We start from the raw sequence: 21,923 nt of genomic DNA, 5'->3' as shown, positions 1-21,923 counted from the left end.
TTTAAGTGCAAATAATTTTGTCTGGATCCAACCCAGACTGCGTAGCTTTCAACATTGCCTCCTGCACACCTGCTGCCTTCTTTCTGAGAAACTATCCAGTCCGTCTTACCATACCTGTTAGTTTCAACATGCCCAGCTCCTGCAGCCCCACATCTCCGCTGGGATCAGCATTGTCTAAGACAGCCAGTGCATACTTCTCCTCATAGAGTTGGGTCCCACGAATGATCAAGAGGCTATTCAGGTGCAAACGGCGCACGTGATTCTTGGCTATTAACACATATCCCTGGACCTCTCTGATATCCTGAGAAACAGAGAAAGAAATGAAACAAGAAATGTTTCATGATGCTTAGATTTGCAAAAGACCACCTAGGCAAGAACATGGTCCTCCAGAGCAGTTGGGCTACAACATCTATCCTCCTTGCATACTGCTGTGCTGGCTTGGTCAGATGAAAACTGAAGCGCAACAGCTGGAAGGCCACAGATTCTCTGTCCCAACAGACCCAAATCTTCCCTGAGCCAAACCACAGCATGCTGCACACATGGAAAAGAGATGTCTGCAGTTACTATATTTTGGGGGAGGGCTCAACATTACCCAAACCTAGCCGTTGTGGTTTGCAAACTGTGGGTTATGAGTGAATCAGACGTATTGATAAAACTGTGGCTTACTGATAAAACTATGGTTAAAATAAATAATGACTTAGTATAATATATGCACTGTAATGGAAGGCATGTGCGAGGAGGATACTGGAATGGAGGATCAAGGTTATCAGGAGGGAGGGGGAGCATTCCTGAGCAAGCGCTTCCTCAGCCCATGGCAGGACCGTGAGAAGGTGCTGAGACTGGCTCCTCCCTAAAGTCTCATGGGGTATAGCCACTAGTTGCTTTAGCATAGGTTTAGTCTGGCGAGATTCTATTAGGTGCAAGCTAATAAAGGAACTATACTGGACTGGACTACCTCATTGTCGTTCTTGGGCTGGGCCTGACAGCACTCAATATTAGAGCATATAGTGGAAAAGCGGTAGATGATCCATGTTTACATGTTTCATTCAATACATATCATTACTTCTACCTACACATGTCTATGTCATTGTTTCTACATACTCTTTCTATTCTAAGCTTTTAGGTGTTGCATGAAGCCAACCTTTCTGGTCTGTAAATTGGGATTTAGAGTTTGACACAAAGACTAGCTTCACATATTATGCTAAGGTGTGTTTTGTTTAAAAATGATTTGCCTAAACAAAACAAATTTCATTATGGCTTAGCACATCACAGAGACTAGACCAGCCTATGGACTACTTTAGTATGAAGTGTGAACCCAGTATAAGCCATCAAATTCAGATTCCTGGGATCCAAATACAACATCTTGCTATCCTGCGCACATGCAGGTAAATCATGAGACCCAAAGCTACTAAAGCCGTATTGGGGAGAAATAATATGCAAAACTCAATTCATTTTAGCAACACTTTACTACTTCAGTGAAAATTTGGGCAAAGTTTTTGCAACTTCCAGCCATCAATGTCACCTTTCTAAATTCTAAAGGCAGAGACAGCCAAGCTGGAAGCATGCGGTCCTGTTTCTTCCTTTCACCATTCCCAAGCCGATAAAGCAAAGACATTCTGAAAACACAATCATTTCTCGCACTATACCTACTTTGAGAAAGGATGTATCCACATCTGCTGGTAGGTATGTGATCTCCAGATTGCCCTGCACGACTTGACAGTTCTCATAGAGCCAACGGAGTGTATCTGGATGGTTTTCTGGACTGGAGGGTTGCTGCAGTTTCATATCTGTCCCTGTGCATACTGAGAGGAGGAAGAAGAAAGGGCATTATCATGAAGCTCAAGAGAAAACAGGGACCTGTTCCTCTGAATAGGATTTTCATCTGATTGGCAAATGAGATATACCTGGTTGCTTTGATCACAGTTGTGACCTCCAAAAACTCTCCAATTCCGCACAATGATCTGTGATCAATTACTCAACACAGCTGTTGAGAACATGCCACCACCAACCTCAGCTCCTTCCAGCCAACTAATAAGCAAACACAGAAACTGACCCCTTCAACCTGCCCCCCCCCTCCCATTCCAGTGTCCTTGGCTTCCTGCATTAGTTCACATGAGAAGAGAAGAGAAACTGTCTAGCTGCAAAATGTCTGAAGTCCAGGGCAAAGACACTATGGAACTCCAAAGTCACCATAACTGCAGAAACTGGGCTGAATCTGGAAATAGGCATTGGTGGGCCTTCCTGCCAACAGGAAAGATGCGCACTCCAAGCCTCACAGATCTCCAGCTTTTGTCACCAAATCACAAAACAGAACAGATCGGCTCAGTTGTCTAACACGACACTGGCAGGGGAACAAAGGGGTGAGATGCCAATGCACCATATGGCTCTGACCTATGCCTTCTAAGGGGCTGCACTTGAATACCTTGTTATGGGTTCATTTTTGAAAGCTGGGATTAAGCTGAGAGGGGGTTTAAAATCTTCATTTCCAAATACAAAGTAAAAAGGTTAAAATGCATACATGCCAATCATTCCATATGCATTATCAGAACTGAACAAACACTGAGCAAAGAACAGGTTGAGAATCTCAGCTATTTTTTTCTTTTTCAAATAAGATCCTAGCTCCTAGGGCTAACAAGATGAACCTAAAGAAAATGGAGCAATCCTTAAACTCTGAGATTCAAAAAAAATCTGTATTGTGTATACAGTGGGCAGACAATAGTGCCCTGCAAAACTTTCTACCTTTCCTCCTGATTAGCAGGACTAAATCAGATTGATAATGCAGATTATGTGTAAATTTGATTGATGTACAGAGTTTCACAGGCTGCAGAATTCTATTTTGAGGGCCTAAAGCGTATGAATATAAACAGCCCTACAAGTTTTTTAGCAGAGGATGGAATCTGTCCTTCCAATTCAAAAACAATACTGACTGAAGTCACATATTGTGCAAGCAAAGATTGTTAACTCTAATTTGCTGAATAAGCCATAGTAGCCTACTTCACGCAACACCAAACCATAATAGCTGGGTTTCCACCTCATGTTCAGGTAAGTCATTATGACTCAGCATTTGTCATAATGACTGAACATGAAAATATTATGTGTTGCCACTGCTAAAAAATCTGTTTTTTAAAAAAGGCTATACTGTATACCTTGTTTTCAAAAGGAAGAGAATATGAGAACTGTGTGCCTGTGTGCCTGCATACAGGCTGTCTGCATTAGGAAATTAACTTTTGCCCTTCCTTGCAGCATGCAGCTTTTCCAACTGTATGTGATTAAAATGTATTTTTCCTGGAAAAATGTTATGTGGCTTTTAGCAGGCAAGACTCAGATAAAAATCCAAGAGATCATGTTCCCTTTCATTGCATGCCATTCTGGAGAGATTAAAAAATGCAGAGCAGGATGGCAATATAATAAACTGCTTTGAAATAAATGTGGGTGGTAAGGGGTTTTTTTGGTTTCTGGAATTCAGTGTGCAGCTCAATTGTGGAACTCTGGTATCCATCCAAGCCTTTCCAAGCCAAGCAGGAACTTCTCAGATCCTTTCAGAGAAGCCAACACTTCCTGTGTCACTACCAATTATTGAAAACATAACCAATCAGCATACATTTTCCCAAGTATAATCCATGCCTCAGTATAATCCTCCCCCAGATTCATGACATGCAGTAAAACACAGTTGTAACTGTTTCTTTAGGAAATTCAATGAATTCAATTTAACTTGATGGCTCATTTCAATAACTTCCTATTGATTTCCTGTAATACTCTTAATTCATCCCAGCTGCTCTGTCTATGTATGAGTCACTCATCCTCATTCCTCAGCAGGGGATCTGAAACATATTGGTTTTGAACAAATGAATTTTAAAAGGCAGAGACTGTTTTTTTTAAAAGATCTGCTTATTCCAAAAGTACATTTTGCTGTGATTTTCAATCTGGAATAGATTGATTTGATTCCAAAACCTGTTTTATGAGAAACAGTACGCCGGGAAGGCTGATGAACTATCTCAACTTATTTCTTTCACAATGATCACTATTTTGTATTCAGCACCCATTCCTTCTTGACCCTATCTCTTCTTATTTTACCACTCACATTCCTTAAGTAACTCTTTCCCAGTGGATTCAAGTTAATTTTGTTTCTCTTGATGTACCCAATGCTCATTTCCACATAACAAAATGGGCAGAAACACACTCTTATACACAACCATTTTTGCTTCTTTCACAAGCATTAATTCCATGCAACAGTCTTCATTCTACCCACTACCTTTCTATTAGCACGTGTAGATCTTAAAATTTCTTCGTTTTCCCATCTTTACTAAATATACTTCCAAGATACAGTGATATCTTGTTTCAAGAGAGCATTTAAGGGGAGAAGGTGTCCATTATGTATTAAATATGAAAGTACACCATAGTGTTAATGTATGCATTTTGTGCAATTGCATTATTCTCTACCGTTACACAAATTACATAAATCACTGTAAATGTTGTATAATTAAGGTAAGTTTGAACAAATTAAACTGCCTTGTACCAACTACTTTTGACATCACCTCTGGGGGGGGATGCCCTAATGGAAAATTGGTGTGTTGCATTCAAAGTCTGCTAAAATGGCTATGAAAAATCAAGATTTCACTGCAGACAAATCATCTACTTGCTGTAATTTTCTGCCATATATATTTTATTTGTAATAATCTATTTTATTTTCTCCATCAAACACAATTACCTTGGTCTTCAATATATTAAGTTTCAGATCCATTCGCCTCATTGCATCACAAAGTCTAACATTTGCTGCAAATCACTAGAGTTCTTAGGCAACAACACAGCATCATCCAGATACAAAAGTACCCAAACATTCACACTCCCGGCCAACTGACTACAAGCATTCCCTAAACCCATATGTATAAATACACTAAGCAACAACAAAAATTACATATCCTTGTCTTGGGGCTCATCTATACTTCCAGATTGTTGCAATGTGAACGTGCCCTCATAATGCAGCTTCTATCTCATCAGCAGCCCACTGCTGAGGCAGCCCAAGCCTGTTTTTAGAAGTTTTTGCACAAAAGGAGTTTTTCCTCTTATGTCAGCACAAGGCTCTCCATGTAGACAATCTATGGCATGCAGAGAAGGGGACTTGAGATGATGTGGTCTGGAGTAGCAATCTGCTTAGCTATACAGATAGTCCTCATATGGCGACCACAATTGGGACCAGCAACTCGGTTAAGTGAAGCAGTCGCTAAGTGAAACTGTGACTGTGCTTGTGATCTTACTTCAGCTTTCCTTTGCTTTATAGACCTGTAAAGGTCATAAATGTGAGGACTGGTCACAAAGTTACTTTTTCATCACCATCTTAACTGTGAACGGTCACTAAATGAGGGAGCCGCTAAACAAGGACTACCTGTAATTGATCCAGCAAGTCTGCTTTGGGACAGCTCCCTTCCAACTGTTCCTGATCTTGGCACCTACACTGCAGTGCTGTACATGTTGGTTCAGGGGTAGGGGGTGGAGTGTCCCTTCTCAATGGTTGAACAGTCTTCAGAAGCCCTGGCTCCTCACTTCCTCTCCTCGTGGAATTTTCTTTTTTCTTTTCTTTTTTTAAGTTTTAAAAACTGGGTAGATCTTTTTAAAAACTCTTATTGTTTTGACATGCAAGACTCTGACTTGCATGGCAGGTCTTGAAATAACTGTGTGTTTTAAAATGTTTTAAAACGAGAATCTCTTTCTACTGAAGGTAGGATGAGATACACAGAGGGAGGGGGCCTTAAGTCCTGCATCATTATGAACCACATTTTCCCCTAAAATGATAAATGTAGAGAAACAATTGGGAAGAGAAGCCTCTTCTCTGTCTTGCCTCCAGGATGTCTTACCCAAGATTGCACTGACATCTCTCCAGTGCTGAGCAAACATTTGTTTAGTTTGCTCTGATCCATTACTGCAGATCTTCTTCAGAACTGGTAAATCTATTTTGTACACTATCTTTATACCCTTTTTTCCTGCTTATCTGTCAAGAGGTAACAGTTTGGACTGCACTGAATTACTCTTCTTTAGAAGGTGTGAGAGGCCATTTTCTTCCCAGCTTTTCAAAATGGTCTGATATTTTGTCCTTGTTTTGAGTCCTGTGACAAATGAGTTCATTAATTCTTTTGTGCAAATGCTGGCCTGCTTGTCCTTCATAGAATTCAGAGAGGCACTGCTGGCAGATAATGGCATACATCACATTAGAGAAAGAGCATGTAAAGGCACCTCAAGTCTTATGTGTGAAGCTGTTGGGGCCTGTAATGATGCTGTTCCTTGTAGTTCTCAAAGGCTTATGCCCTTTAATAAAATTTCTTAATTTTGCTACCAAAACTCTGCTATCATCTGGCTATGACAGATGTACATGGCTCTCCTCCTACAATGTCTACAATGAGAAGCACCAACTTCAGCCATATGGGGTGGAAACCCATAAAGCCTACCAGGAAATTGGCACAGATACAGATGTTATCTTTCTAACTTACCGCAAACAATATGACATCATTCCTAAAAGACTGAAAGTGAAGAACCTTCTACAGTCTACAGCCAAATATTTTGCAATACTCTCTCAGAGAAACTCATAACACTATCTAATCAGCATCCTTTACAACAAGCAAAAGTTAATCATAAATGCCATTGCTACTCTGGAACTTCAACAGCATCAGGACTTTGCCAAGACAATAAATCTACACTAGCTCACCTCTTTTAAGAAGAAATGAAACTGTCCACGCTTCTACAAGCACCCACTCACCATAATGGGAGCGCTCCACAGATCCCCCACAATACTGTGAACTTATACAGTTGCTAAGGAGAAGAGTCCATTTTTACCAAGGCTTATTCTTTTGCCCCACACAAAATATACAATTCAATGGGGACTTGAAAATGTTTTTTGCCACTTGAGACTTAAAGTATACTCTCAAGACAAGAAACAACACTCAGTCATACAGCCATCATCAGCCAACACATCCTGGAACAACACACAACTACAGATCACACCAAACCCTAAATGCATTTTAAAAACACCATCTGGATCCCCTCATACGGTTGTAACATGGGCACAAGCATGGCTTCACTTTATGTCAACATATTCATGATTGACTCAGAAGAGACTTTCTCAGCTCTTATCCCCTGAAACCCCCCTTTGACCTGAGATTCATTGATGACATTTTCATCACATGAAAAATAAAATCTCATCCAATTCCATCAACAACTCAACAGCTTCCACCTCACTATCAACATTAGTCTCAGCCTATCTACAGAACAAGTCCATTTCTTTGATGTCATGGTAAAATTATATAACAGATAAATACCCATTATAAATCGCAATAAATACCAATGTGCTTTCACCCTACACACCACCAAATCTATTTTCTACAGCTAGGGTCTACACTACAACTGTGTTTATTCTGACCCACTTGACTGGGATGGTTAACTGACAGAATTAAACCAGGCATTTAGGAGACTGAACTACCCATCCAATGAAATCAACAGATAAATCAACAGAGCCAAATTGATTCCTAAGGAGAACCTATTAAAAGACAGACCACAGAAACAGAACTACAGATTACCTACAGCTCACACTCAAATTCATTATTAATAAGCTACAGTCCTTACTAGACAATGACAATGCACTTTCTTAAGCACTGAGTAGTATGCCTTTATCTACTTACAAACAGCTACCCAACATGAAGCAGATCTTCACAAGTAAGGCAAAACAATATAACAGTGATGCTTACATGGGAACCAGACCCTGCAACAAACCCAGATGACTACTTTGTCCCTATATTTACACCAACAGAGCCATCACAGGCCCCAACACACACAAGATTAGAGGCAGTTTATATGCTCTTCCTCTAATGTAACCTATATCATCATCTGCCAGTAATGCTCCTCTGGATTCCACACAAGACAAACAAGACAAATTTTGCACAAAAGAATGGACAAAAGTTTGACATCACGACTCAAAATAGGGACAAAGTAATATCAAAGCATTTTAATATTCCAGGATACCCCATTATAGATTTCAAAGTAACCATTTTGGAACAAAGAAACTTTACCAGCACATTTGATTGAGGGACTGCTGAACTCATGTACATCAAAAGGTTTCAGGCCATCTCAGAAAGTCTCCACAAACATAAAGGGTTTTTAACACATTCCAAACGTTAACCGATAAGATACTTGTCATCTGTCTCACATGTAACCTACATCTACATAACCCTGTCTTCCCATCCCTTCCCTGCCATCTCACCCCAATTTCAATCCTACATCAGTCTAGCCACTCCATGCGTCTCAGGAATTGTGTTTATACTTCATGAAAGCTTTAATAAATTAGGCTAATCTCAACTTGTGTTCCCAGACTCCTTCCAATTTTTGAATCAGAGAATAAATCAGCTCCCAGGTAGCTGGGACCAGAGCCAGGTGAATCAAAGAGGTGCACTTTCTACTGAAATTTGTTCTCTGCCCTTGCTGACAGAGATGACAAGGAGCCGAAAACAACTTGAATACGGGGCCATCGTTTGTTAAGCTTCAAAGCATGTAGTGTCAGACCACTCAGGTATGTGCCTTGGGCTGGGACACACGTCTATACATGAAATGACTGGGCAGGAGAGGTCTTATGGGCATGAGCAGGGAGCAAGGATTTATGGCCCACCTGATGTTCTGATTACCCAGTGGGGAGAAAACGACCTTAGTACCTGTAGATACCTCAACCTAAGCTATGCAGTCAAAAGGGATCTGGAGAAAGTATAAGCTGAGTTTCCAGTACTCAAAACTTGTAGTGCAAGATGATAGAGAGGCAGAATTGATGAAGAGCTCTTTTCATTTTAACAAAATAATTTAAGAGAAACAGTTTGCTGCTACCATTTTTAAACCGCTGGTCAATTAAAATAATTCTTCATCAAATACAATTTACTCAGAAATCTCTAGTATATTCAGTTCAGCCTTCTATCCACTATTACTTTAATGCAAAAATGTGTAACTTGAAGTATTCTCATGTCTGTAACTTAGCCCTATTTTACATAACAATCCTTCCCACTGTAATTTTTGCCTTCCCCCCATATTCACAAAGACTCCCAGCCACCAAAAGCTATCCAACTCTGTTTTCTATTCATATCTTTTATTTTGGGGGGGGGGGGGAGAGACATGCTGATATATACTAGCTGTGGAACCATCTCATCAAACTCTTTTTATGACCTCTGACTTTATGAAAAGCATAAATATGTATTGTCGAAGGCTTTCACGGCCAGCATACGATGGCTGGTGTGGGTCTTCCGGGCTGTGTGGCCGTGTTCTTGAAGTTTTGTTTCCTAACGTTTCGCCAGCACCTGTGATCGGCGTCTTCGAGTGCAGGAGCACAGACAGGAGCAGTTCTCTCTGTGCCCAGGGTGATGTGACCCTTTTGTGGGTATTTATAGAGATCTGGGGGGGGGGAAGGGGGATTGGGGTTGTGTGGGGGGGGTGAGTTACTGAGTGGCTGCTTGTTTTGGTGTCAGCATCTGTGTGTATCTTCCTGGGGATTAGGCAGGGTTTTTTCTTCTGTTGAATTGTTAACGAGGGGCTGCTGGGGGTGATTAGCAAGTTCATTGTGTGAACTGTTCACATGTCCTGGTGGTTGAGCTGAGTTCGTTGACCTTTTGCAGGCTGTATTTTTCAGGATTGGTAGCCAGGTTTTGTTGATTTTTAGACTCTCCTCTTTTTTACTGAAACTGTGCTGGTGTTTGTGAATCTCAATGGCTTCCCGGTATAGCCTGGTATAGTGGCTGTTGGTGTTGTCCAGTATCTCTGTGTTTTCAAATAGGATTTTGTGTCCAGTGTGCTTGAGAGCATGTTCAGCTACTGCAGATTTTTCTGGTTGCTGTAGTCTGCAGTACCTTTCGTGTTCTTTTATCCTGGTATGGATGCTGCGTTTTGTGGTCCCGATGTATACTTGCCCGCAACTGCATGGTATGCGGTATACTCCTGCGGCGGTGAGGGGATCCCTTTTGTCTTTTGCTGATTTTAGCACTTCTTGTACTTTTCTGGTGGGTCTGAAGATTGTTTGGGAATTGTGTTTTTCCATCAGTTTTCCTATGCGGTCTGTGACCCCTTTGATATAGGGCAGAAATACTTTGCTGGTGGGTGGCTGTTTTTCTTCTTCAGTCGCATGTTGCTTTCTTGGTTTGATGGCTCTTTTTATTTCATTTTTGGAGTAGCCATTCGCTTGTAGGACCCAATTAAGGTGGTTAAGTTCAGAGTTTAGGAATTGGGTTTCGCAGATCCGATTGGCACGATCCATGAGGGTTTTGATAATGCCTCTTTTCTGACGTGGGTGGTGGTTGGAGTTTTTGTGTAGGTACCGGTCTGTGTGGGTGGGTTTTCTGTAGACTTTGTGTCCTAATTTGAGGTCTGGTTTGCGTATGACCAACGTGTCTAGAAATGGAAGTTGGCCGTCCATTTCTTTTTCCATGGTGAATTGTATATTGGGGTGGACGCTGTTTAGGTGGTTCAGGAACTTTTCTAGGTCTTCTTCATCCTGACTCCAAATTGCAAAGGTGTCATCCACAAATCAGAACCAGACTGTTGGGGTAGCGGGTGCGGTTTCTAAAGCCCATTTTTCAAAATGTTCCATGTAGAAATTTGCTACAACTGGGCTCAGGGGGCTTCCCTGAGGTTGCTTCCCAGCAACCAGAAAAATCTGCAGTAGCTGAACATGCTCTCAAGCACACTGGACACAAAATCCTATTTGAAAACACAGAGATACTGGACAACACCAACAGCCACTATACCAGGCTATACCGGGAAGCCATTGAGATTCACAAACACCAGCACAGTTTCAATAAAAAAGAGGAGAGTCTAAAAACCAACAAAACCTGGCTACCAATCCTGAAAAATACAGCCTGCAAAAGGTCAACGAACTCAGCTCAACCACCAGGACATGTGAACAGTTCACACAATGAACTTGCTAATCACCCCCAGCAGCCCCTCGTTAACAATTCAACAGAAGAAAAAACCCTGCCTAATCCCCAGGAAGATACACACAGATGCTGACACCAAAACAAGCAGCCACTCAGTAACTCAACCCCCCACACACACACCCAATCCCCCCTTCCCCCCCCCCCAGATCTCTATAAATACCCACAAAAGGGTCACATCACCCTGGGCACAGAGAGAACTGCTCCTGTCTGTGCTCCTGCACTCTGAAGACGCCGGTCACAGGTGCTGGCGAAACGTTAGAAAACAAAACTTCAAGAACACGGCCACACAGCCCGGAAGACCCACACCAGCCAAAAGCATAAATACTTAACCTGCATTGTTCAGTAAACAATTGGTACAATTCAGCCAAGACTGTGTTTGGTGGAAGGGCTGAATTCACATACTATGGACAAAATAATCTAAATCCCTTTTTTGTAGCTATATGGGAAAATGAATTGTTGTCAGTGGTGGGGCTCTTGATGAATGATGATTGTAAATTTTGATCTAAGAAGCAGATGGGCATTTGCTTACAGCAAGATCTTGCACCTCCCCCCCCTTTATTTCCTATCTTTTTCTTTAGATTTGTCTTTTACTTTATGTAAAATTCTCAGTAAATATAAATACATAAAAGATAATTTGGCAGACTTGAATCTAAAAGTCCCTGTACCAGAAAGTATTCGTTTTGCGCTTTGCTGAAGGAAAAAAATGTTTAGCTAAGAATAGGCCAGTTATAAAACTCAGGGCAGATAAGCAATAGGCTTGGGTTTTTTTTTGATGTCCCCTTCCTCTCCCTTCCCTTGCTCCCTTGCAGGCCTTTCCAGCATGGACAAGAAAGTGAAGAAGAATCAGCTTCAGCTTCTCAAGGATGGGCAACTTAACACTGAGAGCCATTGTCAGCCGAGAAGAAACTGTTCTCACACAAATGTCACAGCTTCTGATCAAATAACAGTTAGAAATGTAGGAAGAAATAGACACATCCCAACTGGCAAAGAAAACAGTTTCACTTAGTTCCAACGTTCAAGTAGAATTAAGCAATCAATGAGGTGGAACTAATATACAGGTTAATGAATGGCAAGTGGACTCAGATTTACAATGCATACTAGAGAGTGGAAAATTATCTAAAATAATCTAATAAAACAGCTTACAAACTTCATTAAAGTATATCAGACTTGTAAAATTCATGATCCACAAAGTTAAACAGTTCAGCAGCTGGGGTAACGAACACAGTTATGTTACATGGAACTGCAACCACAAGGAATTGTCAAGCTAAGCAAACCACATGTGTATCACCAGCTATGCAAATTTGCACCACAGTAAACACAGAAAGTTTCCTTTAAAAATAATACAGGGAAGAAAAGTGAGAAAGTGTTTACTGGTGTCAGAAAACGACAGACACGGGTTCGGTTGTCCAGTAGACAGAAGTTTTTATTGGGCACGTTTGCAAAGGTGGGTCCCTCCCGCAGCAATGGAGGAACCCCGAAGCAAGGTCTGACAGGTTTTTATACCCCCTATCTGTCCTCCCCCTCCTACGAGGGCTTGGCTCACAATCTCACCTTTTTTACCGCCCCGGGGCGCCGCTAATTAACCGCAAAACCGCAGACATTCCACTTTCCGAATCCAATCAGCGCAATACACATTCCAATCCCCACTTGACCCGACAGCCGCCCCCTGCCGTTTCTCTTCACTCTGGTGCGAACGTGCCTCTTGCCTGCAGTCTTTCCTCCCTCCTGCCGTCCCTCTCCACTCTGGTGCGAGTGTGCCTTCTGTCCATCCTCCCTCCTGCCGTCCCCCCAAGGCTGCCCCATGGTGCAAACATGGTTCGTTTGAGGCCCTCACTTCTCCCTGCCTTCTCACAATCCCCCCTTTTTCTTTTCACGCCTCTGTTGGGCCTCAAACCTGGCTAACAGGATTGCTCCCTCGTCCCGGACCCGGTGCTTCACACACTGGGACAGGTAATTCCCACAAGCAGGGAGGCATTGCATTAAGCAACATACTAGGACCAGTAAGGCAATGAAGCCAATGGCTAGTACAGAAAGTTGTTTTAACCAAGCAAAGTTAGGTAACCAACTAGTGAGCCACGACCAATTCCATCCCTCTGGATCCTCGGATATGCGAGAGGCTAAGGTCTTCAACTTGGCTAGTTTTGCTTCAATATAATTCTCATTGTTGGTTAGGTTAAAGCAACAAAGACCTTGAAAAGATTCACAGCCTTGTCCTGCCCTTAATAGGAGATAGTCTATAGCTATCCGATTTTGAATGACCGCCCTCCTGATCTCAGTGACTTCTTCAGTGAGGGCTGCAATGAGAGAGGATGTAAGGTTGACACTTTTAGCCAGGAGGCAGGCCACCTTCCTTAGGTCCAGGTAAGCCCTTCCACTTAGTGCAGGAACCCCTACTAAGGGCCAGAGCCATGGCTTCTGTTTCGGACAAGAGTGTCACATCACTCTCACAATCAGATGGCAGCTCCCTTTTTCTTTTTTTCTTTTGATGGGTGCACTTGCATTGGAGGCAGGGCATATAGAGAGGTCAGGTGCCCTATGGCACAAGGGCCCCCTGAACTATAGGCTGGAACATAGGTGTAAGCTTCATGTCCACATAACAAAAAGAAACCTTTAGGTAGGTATAGAGGGGTTGAGGCGTAAGGGATATTATAGACCCCTCCACAAGTGAAAGCAGGACCTTTTGAGGGCAATGGGGGGGTACGGTTCTGGGTATTGTTGAAATATACACATTGAGTTGCATTGGTTATCCCCAAGAGATTTAGAGCTATTTGCCTTTGATTAGTCCAGGGTCTTGGTATGGGAGAAGACCCAAAATGATAGAACATCCCCCCCCACGGGGATCATCCCCAGTGATCAAAGCTGTCTGTGCCAATTCTACGCCTTTATGTTGGTCATCTCCTCCCCTGCCTTAGTTCAGTTCCTTTTAAGTTTTACTTTGAGTCCGTCTCCCGGTTGGGCAGTCCATGGTCGGGGGTCGGGAGCTCGCTTAACCCGATGGTAGTGGGTCCAACCCCCCTGTCAGGTCCGAACCGCTGATTCAGTTGTCAGGAGAACTTGGTATGGTCCCTCCCAAGACGGCTTCAGCTTCTCATCCTTCCACGTCTTTATCAGGACCCAATCCTCTGGCTTGTGGGGGTGTTGGTCTTTCAGCAAGGGGGGCCGTTGAGCGAGGAGTCCCTGTTTTCTTAGAGACAAGAGAGATTGTGACAGTACCAAGAGATACTTTCTCAGGAAGGCATCCTTTAGCTCGGGGATAGGCTCTCCCATTGGAGCCAGGAAAGGTCTTCCCATCATCAGCTCGAATGGGGAGACCCCCACATCCTTGCGAGGGGCTGTCCGCATTCGAAGCAGGGCAACCGGAAGTGTCTTTGTCCAAGGTAGCCCTGTTTCCAATCCCAGTTTGGTGAGATGTTGCTTCAACACCCTGTTGGCCCTTCCCACTTTCCCACTGGAGTCAGGATGCCAAGGGGTGTGGAGTTCCCATCGAACCCCCAGGCTCCAGTACCACAGCTTTACAGTGTCTACCAAAGCCTGCACCCCCCGTGAGACCCTTCGTGCAGTTTCTCCACCATCCCCCTCATGTCAGCACGGCTCACTACTGGGGTCCCCTCAATTGTAACCCAATGACCTGCTTCCTCCCTGCAACCTTCCCTTTCCAGCAGCTGTGAGTAAACCCCGTTCTAGCCAAATTTTCCCGAAAGTGTGCACTACTCCCCAGGCGTATCGCGAGTCTGTGTAGACGGTGAGGGACACTCCCTTTCCCAACTCTAGTGCCCGTTTCAAAGCGTGCACTTCACACAGCTGAGCCGACCAGTCCGCTGGTAGTGCCCCCTTCTCTATTGTCTCTCCCTCCGCCGTCACTATCGCATACCCTGACTTCCTTTGTCCCTGCTCTACTCGGCTAGACCCATCCACAAACCAGACCTCACCCTCCTCCAGCGGGACCTCCTGCAGGTCCTCCCGGGTCTTTGTTTGCAGCTGCAACAGGGTGGAGCACTCGTGCTCCGCCGGCTCCCATTCTTTCCGCTCCCCCGCAAGAAACTCCGCTGGGTTCAAATTCCTGTCTGTTCCTACCACCACATCAGGACTTATCCGGAGAACTGTCTCATATTTCAACATCCTCCCTTCTGTCATCCAAGCAGCCGCCTGCTGACTAAGCACACTTAAGATCTGATGGGGTGAATGGACAATCACGGGGCTCCCAAAAGTGAGGTTTTTCCCTTCTGTCACTAGCACAGCAGCGGCAGCCACTGCCTGCACACAAGTCGGCCATCCCCTCACCACCGGTTCTAGGGCTTTGCTCAGGAAGGCCACTGGTTGATATTTCCCAGCCCGTCTCTGAGTCAGCACTCCAATGGCAGTTCCCCCATGGGCTGTGACGTACAGGTGAAAGGGGAGGGCCAAGTTCGGTAGAGCCAGAGCCGGGGCCGTCACCAGGCTCCTTCGTAATTCCCCCCACTTCTCTGTGTCCCCGTCTGTCCATTCTACCCTGTCAGATGATCCTTTCAACTTCTCATACAGAAACTGAGCCTTGCTCATGTACTCATCTATCTATAGCCGGCAATATCCTACTAGACCCAGAAACCGCCGCACCTCCGTTTTAGTATGAGGGGGCTTCAACTGCATTATCCCCTGTATCCGAGAAGGATCAATCAACTTCTCGCCCTTCCGGAGTACATGTCCTAAATACTTGACCTCCCTTTTCACAAATTGGACCTTCCCTTTTGACACCTTCAATCCTTCCTCAGCCAACCAGTTCAATAAAGCCACTGAGTCTTCTCTCACCTTTACTTCCTTCTCTCCAGACACCAACAAATCATCCACAGACTGCAGCACCCGAGAACCCCCAGGGGCCCGGAACCCCTGGAGTTTCTCTTCCAATGCCTGTCCAAACAAGAGGGGGCTCTCGGTGTACCCCTGGGGCAGCACCGTCCATCTCAGTTGTTGCTTCCTCCCAGTCTCCGGATCTTCCCACTCAAAAGCGAACAGATCCCTACTTTCTTCTGCCAGAGGGCATGACCAAAAAGCATCCTTCAAGTCTATCACCGTGAACCACCGATCCCCAGGAGGGATCTTCCCCATCAAAGTGTAGGGGTCAGGCACTACCGGGGTCCGGGCCAAGACCAAATCGTTGACCCTCCTCAGATCCTGCACCAGCCTGTAACTATTGTCCTTCTTCTTCACAGCTAAGATAGGGGAGTTGAAGGGGGACATAGCCGGTTCCAACAGCCCTTGCCGCCTCAGCCCATCTATGATGGGCTTCAGCCCACGCCTCCCATCCCGGGACAGCGGGTATTGGGCTTGCCGCAAACCAGTCACCCCCGGTTTCAAGGGGATGCTAATTGGGGCGATGCGGAACCGACCCGCCCCCCCTTCTCCTGCCCATTCCTCAGGGTTCACAACCTCCACGTCCGCCTCCCGCAACAAACACATCCTTTCTGCCTGTTCCACATTCCACAACTCCACTCCTAGACTACCCATTAGATCCCTTCCCAGCAAGTTCACTCCTGCCTGTGGGATCAGTAACACATCTGCAGTTACCTCCTTCCCATTCCACTCCAGTCTCACTCCCTCCAGTACGTCTGCCTTGACCGGAGAACCTCCTACCCCCATCACCGATACCGACGCGCCCCGGGATTTCGCAATCCCTGGGATCGGTGGGCACAGCGATGTTCGAGAGGCTCCGGTGTCCACGAGGAACTGCTGTTCCTCGCCGGTGGGACCCACCGTGATGTTTACCAAGGGTTCCCCGTGGGTCCCGGTTGGGGAACCATGACCCCCCTAGTCGTACAGGGGGAAACTCCTCTCATGTTCTCCCGATGTTCAGCATTATTGGGATCCCAATTTGGGTCTGCCAGAGGGAATTTAGTATCTGCGGCCGGGGCATTTGGGACATTTGCATTCCTTCGCTCCCAAGCCCCGAGCGCAGCTCGCCGAATCTGGCCCCTCTCTTCTGGCGTATAGAGGTGGGCTAAAATGTAATTCAGTTCCCCCAGGAGTATTCCACCAGGCCGAGAAAAAGTTCCAATTGTTCGGCGGCGGTATGGGCGTTCTCTTGCATACGAGGGTCTTTTTTTTTTAATTCCCTCAACTGGGAACCGTTACGTAACTGGTGACGGTCACCCCCTGTGCGTTCGTTCCGTTCGGGACTTCCCGGACGGGGAAGGCACTGGACCTTAGACTAAAGGGCAAGTTCTGAATGTCTTGGTTCAGCTGGTCCAGCTCTTTCCGCAGCCCGGGATAGGGTGGGGGTGCCGGAGGGGGAGCGGTAGGAAGAGGAGGAGGAGGAGGAGGTGGCGGCCCCCATTGAGGTCTAGTCAGCCAGAGGTCCTCCTCCTCATCCTCCTGTTCTTTTTGGACAAAAATTTTGGCTAACTTGGGTCGAGGCCCCTCCCAATGAACATGGAACCAGACTTCCACATAGGGTTCCTGTGTTAACATTTTATGCTCCACAATGTAGTTTTTTAGTTGGGTCACCCAGTAATTACTGGGGATTCCAAGAGTATCCCAATGGTAGGGGAATTCGGGGTCCACTAGTGGATATTTTGGCCATTCTTTAGTGCACAAAGTTATCATGGTCGGTTTTTCCAGACCCCTGGTGAATGGACACAACCAGGGTGTCTCCCATTGTTGCAACAATTGTCCTAATGGAGAATCCGTGGGGATTCCCCCTACTGCGTTTTTCCCACTGGCCCCTGGCCTTACACTCTTACTCTGCGCCTTACCCATCCTTCCTGACTACGTTTCCCACCTTACAGAAGGTCCCGGACTCTTCTGTCCCCTTGCGGCGTCCAACGCCTCGTAACCACGCTAATCTCCCCGAGATTATGGGTAGGTTGTACTCACCAGACCTCCCAGAGGTCCCCTCGTCGGCCGACTTCCTCTTTACTTCTGTCTGACTGGCGATTGGAGTCCCGTCCCGGACCCGACTCCGGGGAAAACGGGAGACACCTCAACGGGGTGTTACGGCCGATTACTCACCGGTTCCCCACAGTCCGGTCCACGTCGAGGACTCCTGCCTGGCTCGCCAATTTTGTCAGAAAACGACAGACACGGGTTCGGTTGTCCAGTAGACAGAAGTTTTTATTGGGCACGTTTGCAAAGGTGGGTCCCTCCCGCAGCAATGGAGGAACCCCGAAGCAAGGTCTGACAGGTTTTTATACCCCCTATCTGTCCTCCCCCTCCTACGAGGGCTTGGCTCACAATCTCACCTTTTTTACCGCCCCGGGGCGCCGCTAATTAACCGCAAAACCGCAGACATTCCACTTTCCGAATCCAATCAGCGCAATACACATTCCAATCCCCACTTGACCCGACAGCCGCCCCCTGCCGTTTCTCTTCACTCTGGTGCGAACGTGCCTCTTGCCTGCAGTCTTTCCTCCCTCCTGCCGTCCCTCTCCACTCTGGTGCGAGTGTGCCTTCTGTCCATCCTCCCTCCTGCCGTCCCCCCAAGGCTGCCCCATGGTGCACAGCGCTCTCCCCTAGCAAACATGGTTCGTTTGAGGCCCTCACTTCTCCCTGCCTTCTCACACTGGGATTTATATTATATCCTTAAATCTTAACTAACTTTAGATTTTTAGCAAGAACAATAAACACACATTCGCTTTTGGGTGTGACAGGCATCCTGACCCATGATTAACAGTGTTAATCAAAATTACTTCTGCCTGCATTAATTCTGGTTGAAGAATTTGGGTTTACTGGTGCCAAAGGTTACAGAATATATTCTTAGCTAAGTAAAATCTGTATTACTTTGAAATGTAAACTAGAATATCAACAAAAGGGTCTATGTTACAAATGACTTATGAGCGCCAAATAACTATTACATGGGCTATGTACAGTAAGTGACTTTGAGGCTGAGGAAAATTTGAACCAAAAATTTCTCCCACTATGTTGTAACTACATAATATTAGCAATTGAGAAATGAGAAAGTTCATTTCAAAAAGGCCTACCATATTTGGACTGCAAGAATCTGGACCACCACTACATGTAGCAAAAATATAGTGAAAACTATTTGTTGTTATCTAATGATTATCTGGATTTCTCTGTCACAGATATAATAAGCCCAATCTTCAGTGGGTGGATCACACCTAAATCTAAGTGTAGTGGCCTCATCAACTTTTGTTTTGGAGTTTTCAAAAGAAAAGCAAAGGGGAAATGTATGATCAAATGACCAAGGGTAGATAACAGTTGCAACTCTGCTACTTGCAAGCCCAGCATATGAAAATTGCTTCTTCTACAAATTATCAAAACATTATAGGAGACTGCCACCTTTGAACTGAGTCTCCTAAGCAGAAAAGCTGGCACCTATTGCAGCTGGAACTCTATAGAATATCTGCATTTTAAATCAAGAAACAGATATAGCACTTGGCTTTTCTTGGATTCCTTAAGGCAATTTCTCGAACCTGGGGCCTAACACATATTTAGGGCACCAGGTTGGGGAAGGCTGCTTCAAGGAATGCCTGCTGTTAAACTCTTTCTTTCCAGATCAATAGTGTCTTTACATCACCCCTCAGGCAGTTGGCAGACTTTGACAACAGAACTACTTTTTCAAGCTGAGCATGTTTAGAAAGGAAAAGCGGCTCTCTGGAGCAATGTTGATGAAGCCAAAATGCTCCACCCCCAACTAATGTTGGTACTGCCCACACAGCTTGAACCAGCTAGAATTAGGATCAACAACCTCAATTTACCTAGCCCTATTGCCGCTGGAAAATCTAGATGTACAAGTACAGGCTGTGAAGGGAAGGAGTTGCTAAGCTGTTGAAAGATACAGGACAAGTATTCTTTAATGCAAGTGAAGTGCCACTACTGTAGCTACTTTTCCTAATCAAAACCAACATGAAGAGCACAATTTCAAAATAAAGAAATATGTCAATATTCATGCCAAGATTTCCTGGAATATAGAGTTTCTACTCAAAAAGCTCTTATTTCTGTTCCCACAAGGAAGAACTGGTCAGGGTTATTCAGTAAGAAGTGGAAAGATATTTTGCATATGCTCAAATTGAATTTACACATTCCATAACTGGATCCCTTGGGCCCAAAACTAACCCATAAGATACAGCCTGTCATAGAAGACTCAGGAGATACACAGATCAGGAAGCTAGACAAAGATTTTGTTACTTCTCTTTAACAAAAACAGCAGACACCCAATTCCACTCAAATGTACATGTGTCCAGTAACGCCAAGTGATAACTATAAATAAATTGAATGTATAAATAAATCAAATAAATCGAATGTATAAATAAATAAATATAAATAAATATAGTGACACTTTCCACACAGATTTCAGTATCTGGCAGGTGTACTGGAGTATATTTATATTTTTAAGAACATATTTTTATTAGTCCTATATAAATATATCATCACATATTTTGTTGTCTTAATTTTACATTGAATATTGTCCCACAGAATGAAATATGCGGTAGTACTGAATTTGCCAGTAGCTTGTGCTCATTACTAGAAACCTAAGGATGATACCTCCAATACAAGAATGCTTGAAAAGCTCTCTTTTATCAGTTTGATGTTATTAGTTAAATTGATGCCTTCTGAAAAATCTCCAAGTGTTTTTGAAATGTGAACAAGTTTCATAAAAAAAAGCCTTTCCTACTGGAATATGAGCAAGTTGAATAGTTCATTTATTGTCTAAGCTGTGAGGAAAATACAAAAAAGGGGGAACAAACAAAAATTAATATAGTATAGATCTCTCAGGTACAAAAAGAGTTATACAAATAATAATTTAACTATATAATAAGATAAACTAACAATTGTAATTGTTCTTGGTTTACTCCTAACAATAGGGAACAAATAAACTAGTATCTCCTGTCCAAATTTCTAAACAACACTCAAATTAGGACTCCTGACAGTTAAATGCTTATTCAAATATATAAAAAGAGCTGATTTCTTTAGACCATTGTATAACTGACAGAAAATGGGTGTATTTCCAGTGGTGCAGTATCAATTTTTAATATCATAAAAGCATGTAAAAGTCCTTTCCCATAGTCTTGCATTTACAGTGAGGCAAAAAAGTATTTAGTCAGCCACCAATTGTGCAAGTTCTCCCACTTAAAAAGATGAGAGAGGCCTGTAATTTTCATCATAGGTATACCTCAACTATGAGAGACAAAATGAGAAAAAAAATCCAGAAAATCACATTGTCTGATTTTTAAAGAATTTATTTGCAAATCATGGTGGAAAATAAGTATTTGGTCACCTACAAACAAGCAAGATGTCTGGCTCTCACAGACCTGTAACTACTTCTTTAAGAGGCTCCTCTGTCCTCCACTCGTTACCTGTAGTAATGGCACCTGTTTGACCTTGTTATCAGTATAAAAGACACCTGTCCACAACCTCAAACAGTCACACTCCAAACTCCATTATGGCCAAGACCAAAGAGCTGTTGAAGGACACCAGAAACAAAATTGTAGACCTGCACCAGGCTGGGAAGACTGAATCTGCAATAGGCAAGCAGCTTGGTGTGAAGAAATCAACTGTGGGAGCAATAATTAGAAAATGGAAGACATACCAGACCACTGATAATCTCCCTTGATCTGGGGCTCCATGCAAGATCTCACCCCGTGGGGTCAAAATGATCACAAGAATGGTGAGCAAAAATCCCAGAACCACACGGGGGGACCTAGTGAATGACCTGCAGAGAGCTGGGACCAAAGTAACAAAGGCTACCATCAGTAACACACTATGCCGCTAGGGACTCAAATCCTGCAGTGCCAGGCGTGTCCCCCCTGCTTAACCCAGTACATGTCTGGGCCCGTCTGAAGTTTGCTAGAGAGCATTTGGATGATCCAGAAGAGGATTGGGAGAATGTCACATGGTCAGATGAAACCAAAGTAGAACGTTTTGGTCTAAACTCAACTCGTCGTGTTTGGAGGAGAGAGAATGCTGAGTTGCATCCAAAGAACACCATACCTACTGTGAAGCATGGGGGTGGAAACATCATGCTTTGGGGCTGTTTTTCTGCAA

The 21,923-nt window shown here is 44.2% G+C and overlaps 1 protein-coding gene across 3 annotated transcripts in view; it reads right to left on the bottom strand.

Annotated features, from left to right (window-relative positions):
* The window catches only part of ERBB2 (erb-b2 receptor tyrosine kinase 2), a 72,349-nt gene that overhangs the window by 37,247 nt on the left and 13,179 nt on the right, over window positions 1–21,923 (bottom strand). For all 3 annotated transcript variants that reach the window (XM_088143407.1, XM_088143406.1, XM_088143408.1), the window contains 2 exons: window positions 1,651–1,802; window positions 115–301 (listed from right to left, as the gene is read on the bottom strand). In XM_088143407.1, coding sequence (XP_087999533.1) covers window positions 115–301; window positions 1,651–1,802 — 339 coding nt within the window. The remainder of the gene's footprint in view (window positions 1–114; window positions 302–1,650; window positions 1,803–21,923) is intronic.

The sequence above is a fragment of the Python bivittatus genome, unplaced genomic scaffold, assembly GCF_059951505.1.
Source record: "Python bivittatus isolate LINGU-HERP-01145 unplaced genomic scaffold, Pbiv_v1 ctg000410_np1212, whole genome shotgun sequence".
Taxonomy (NCBI): domain Eukaryota; kingdom Metazoa; phylum Chordata; class Lepidosauria; order Squamata; family Pythonidae; genus Python; species Python bivittatus.
This window is presented reverse-complemented; position numbering and strand designations above follow the sequence as displayed.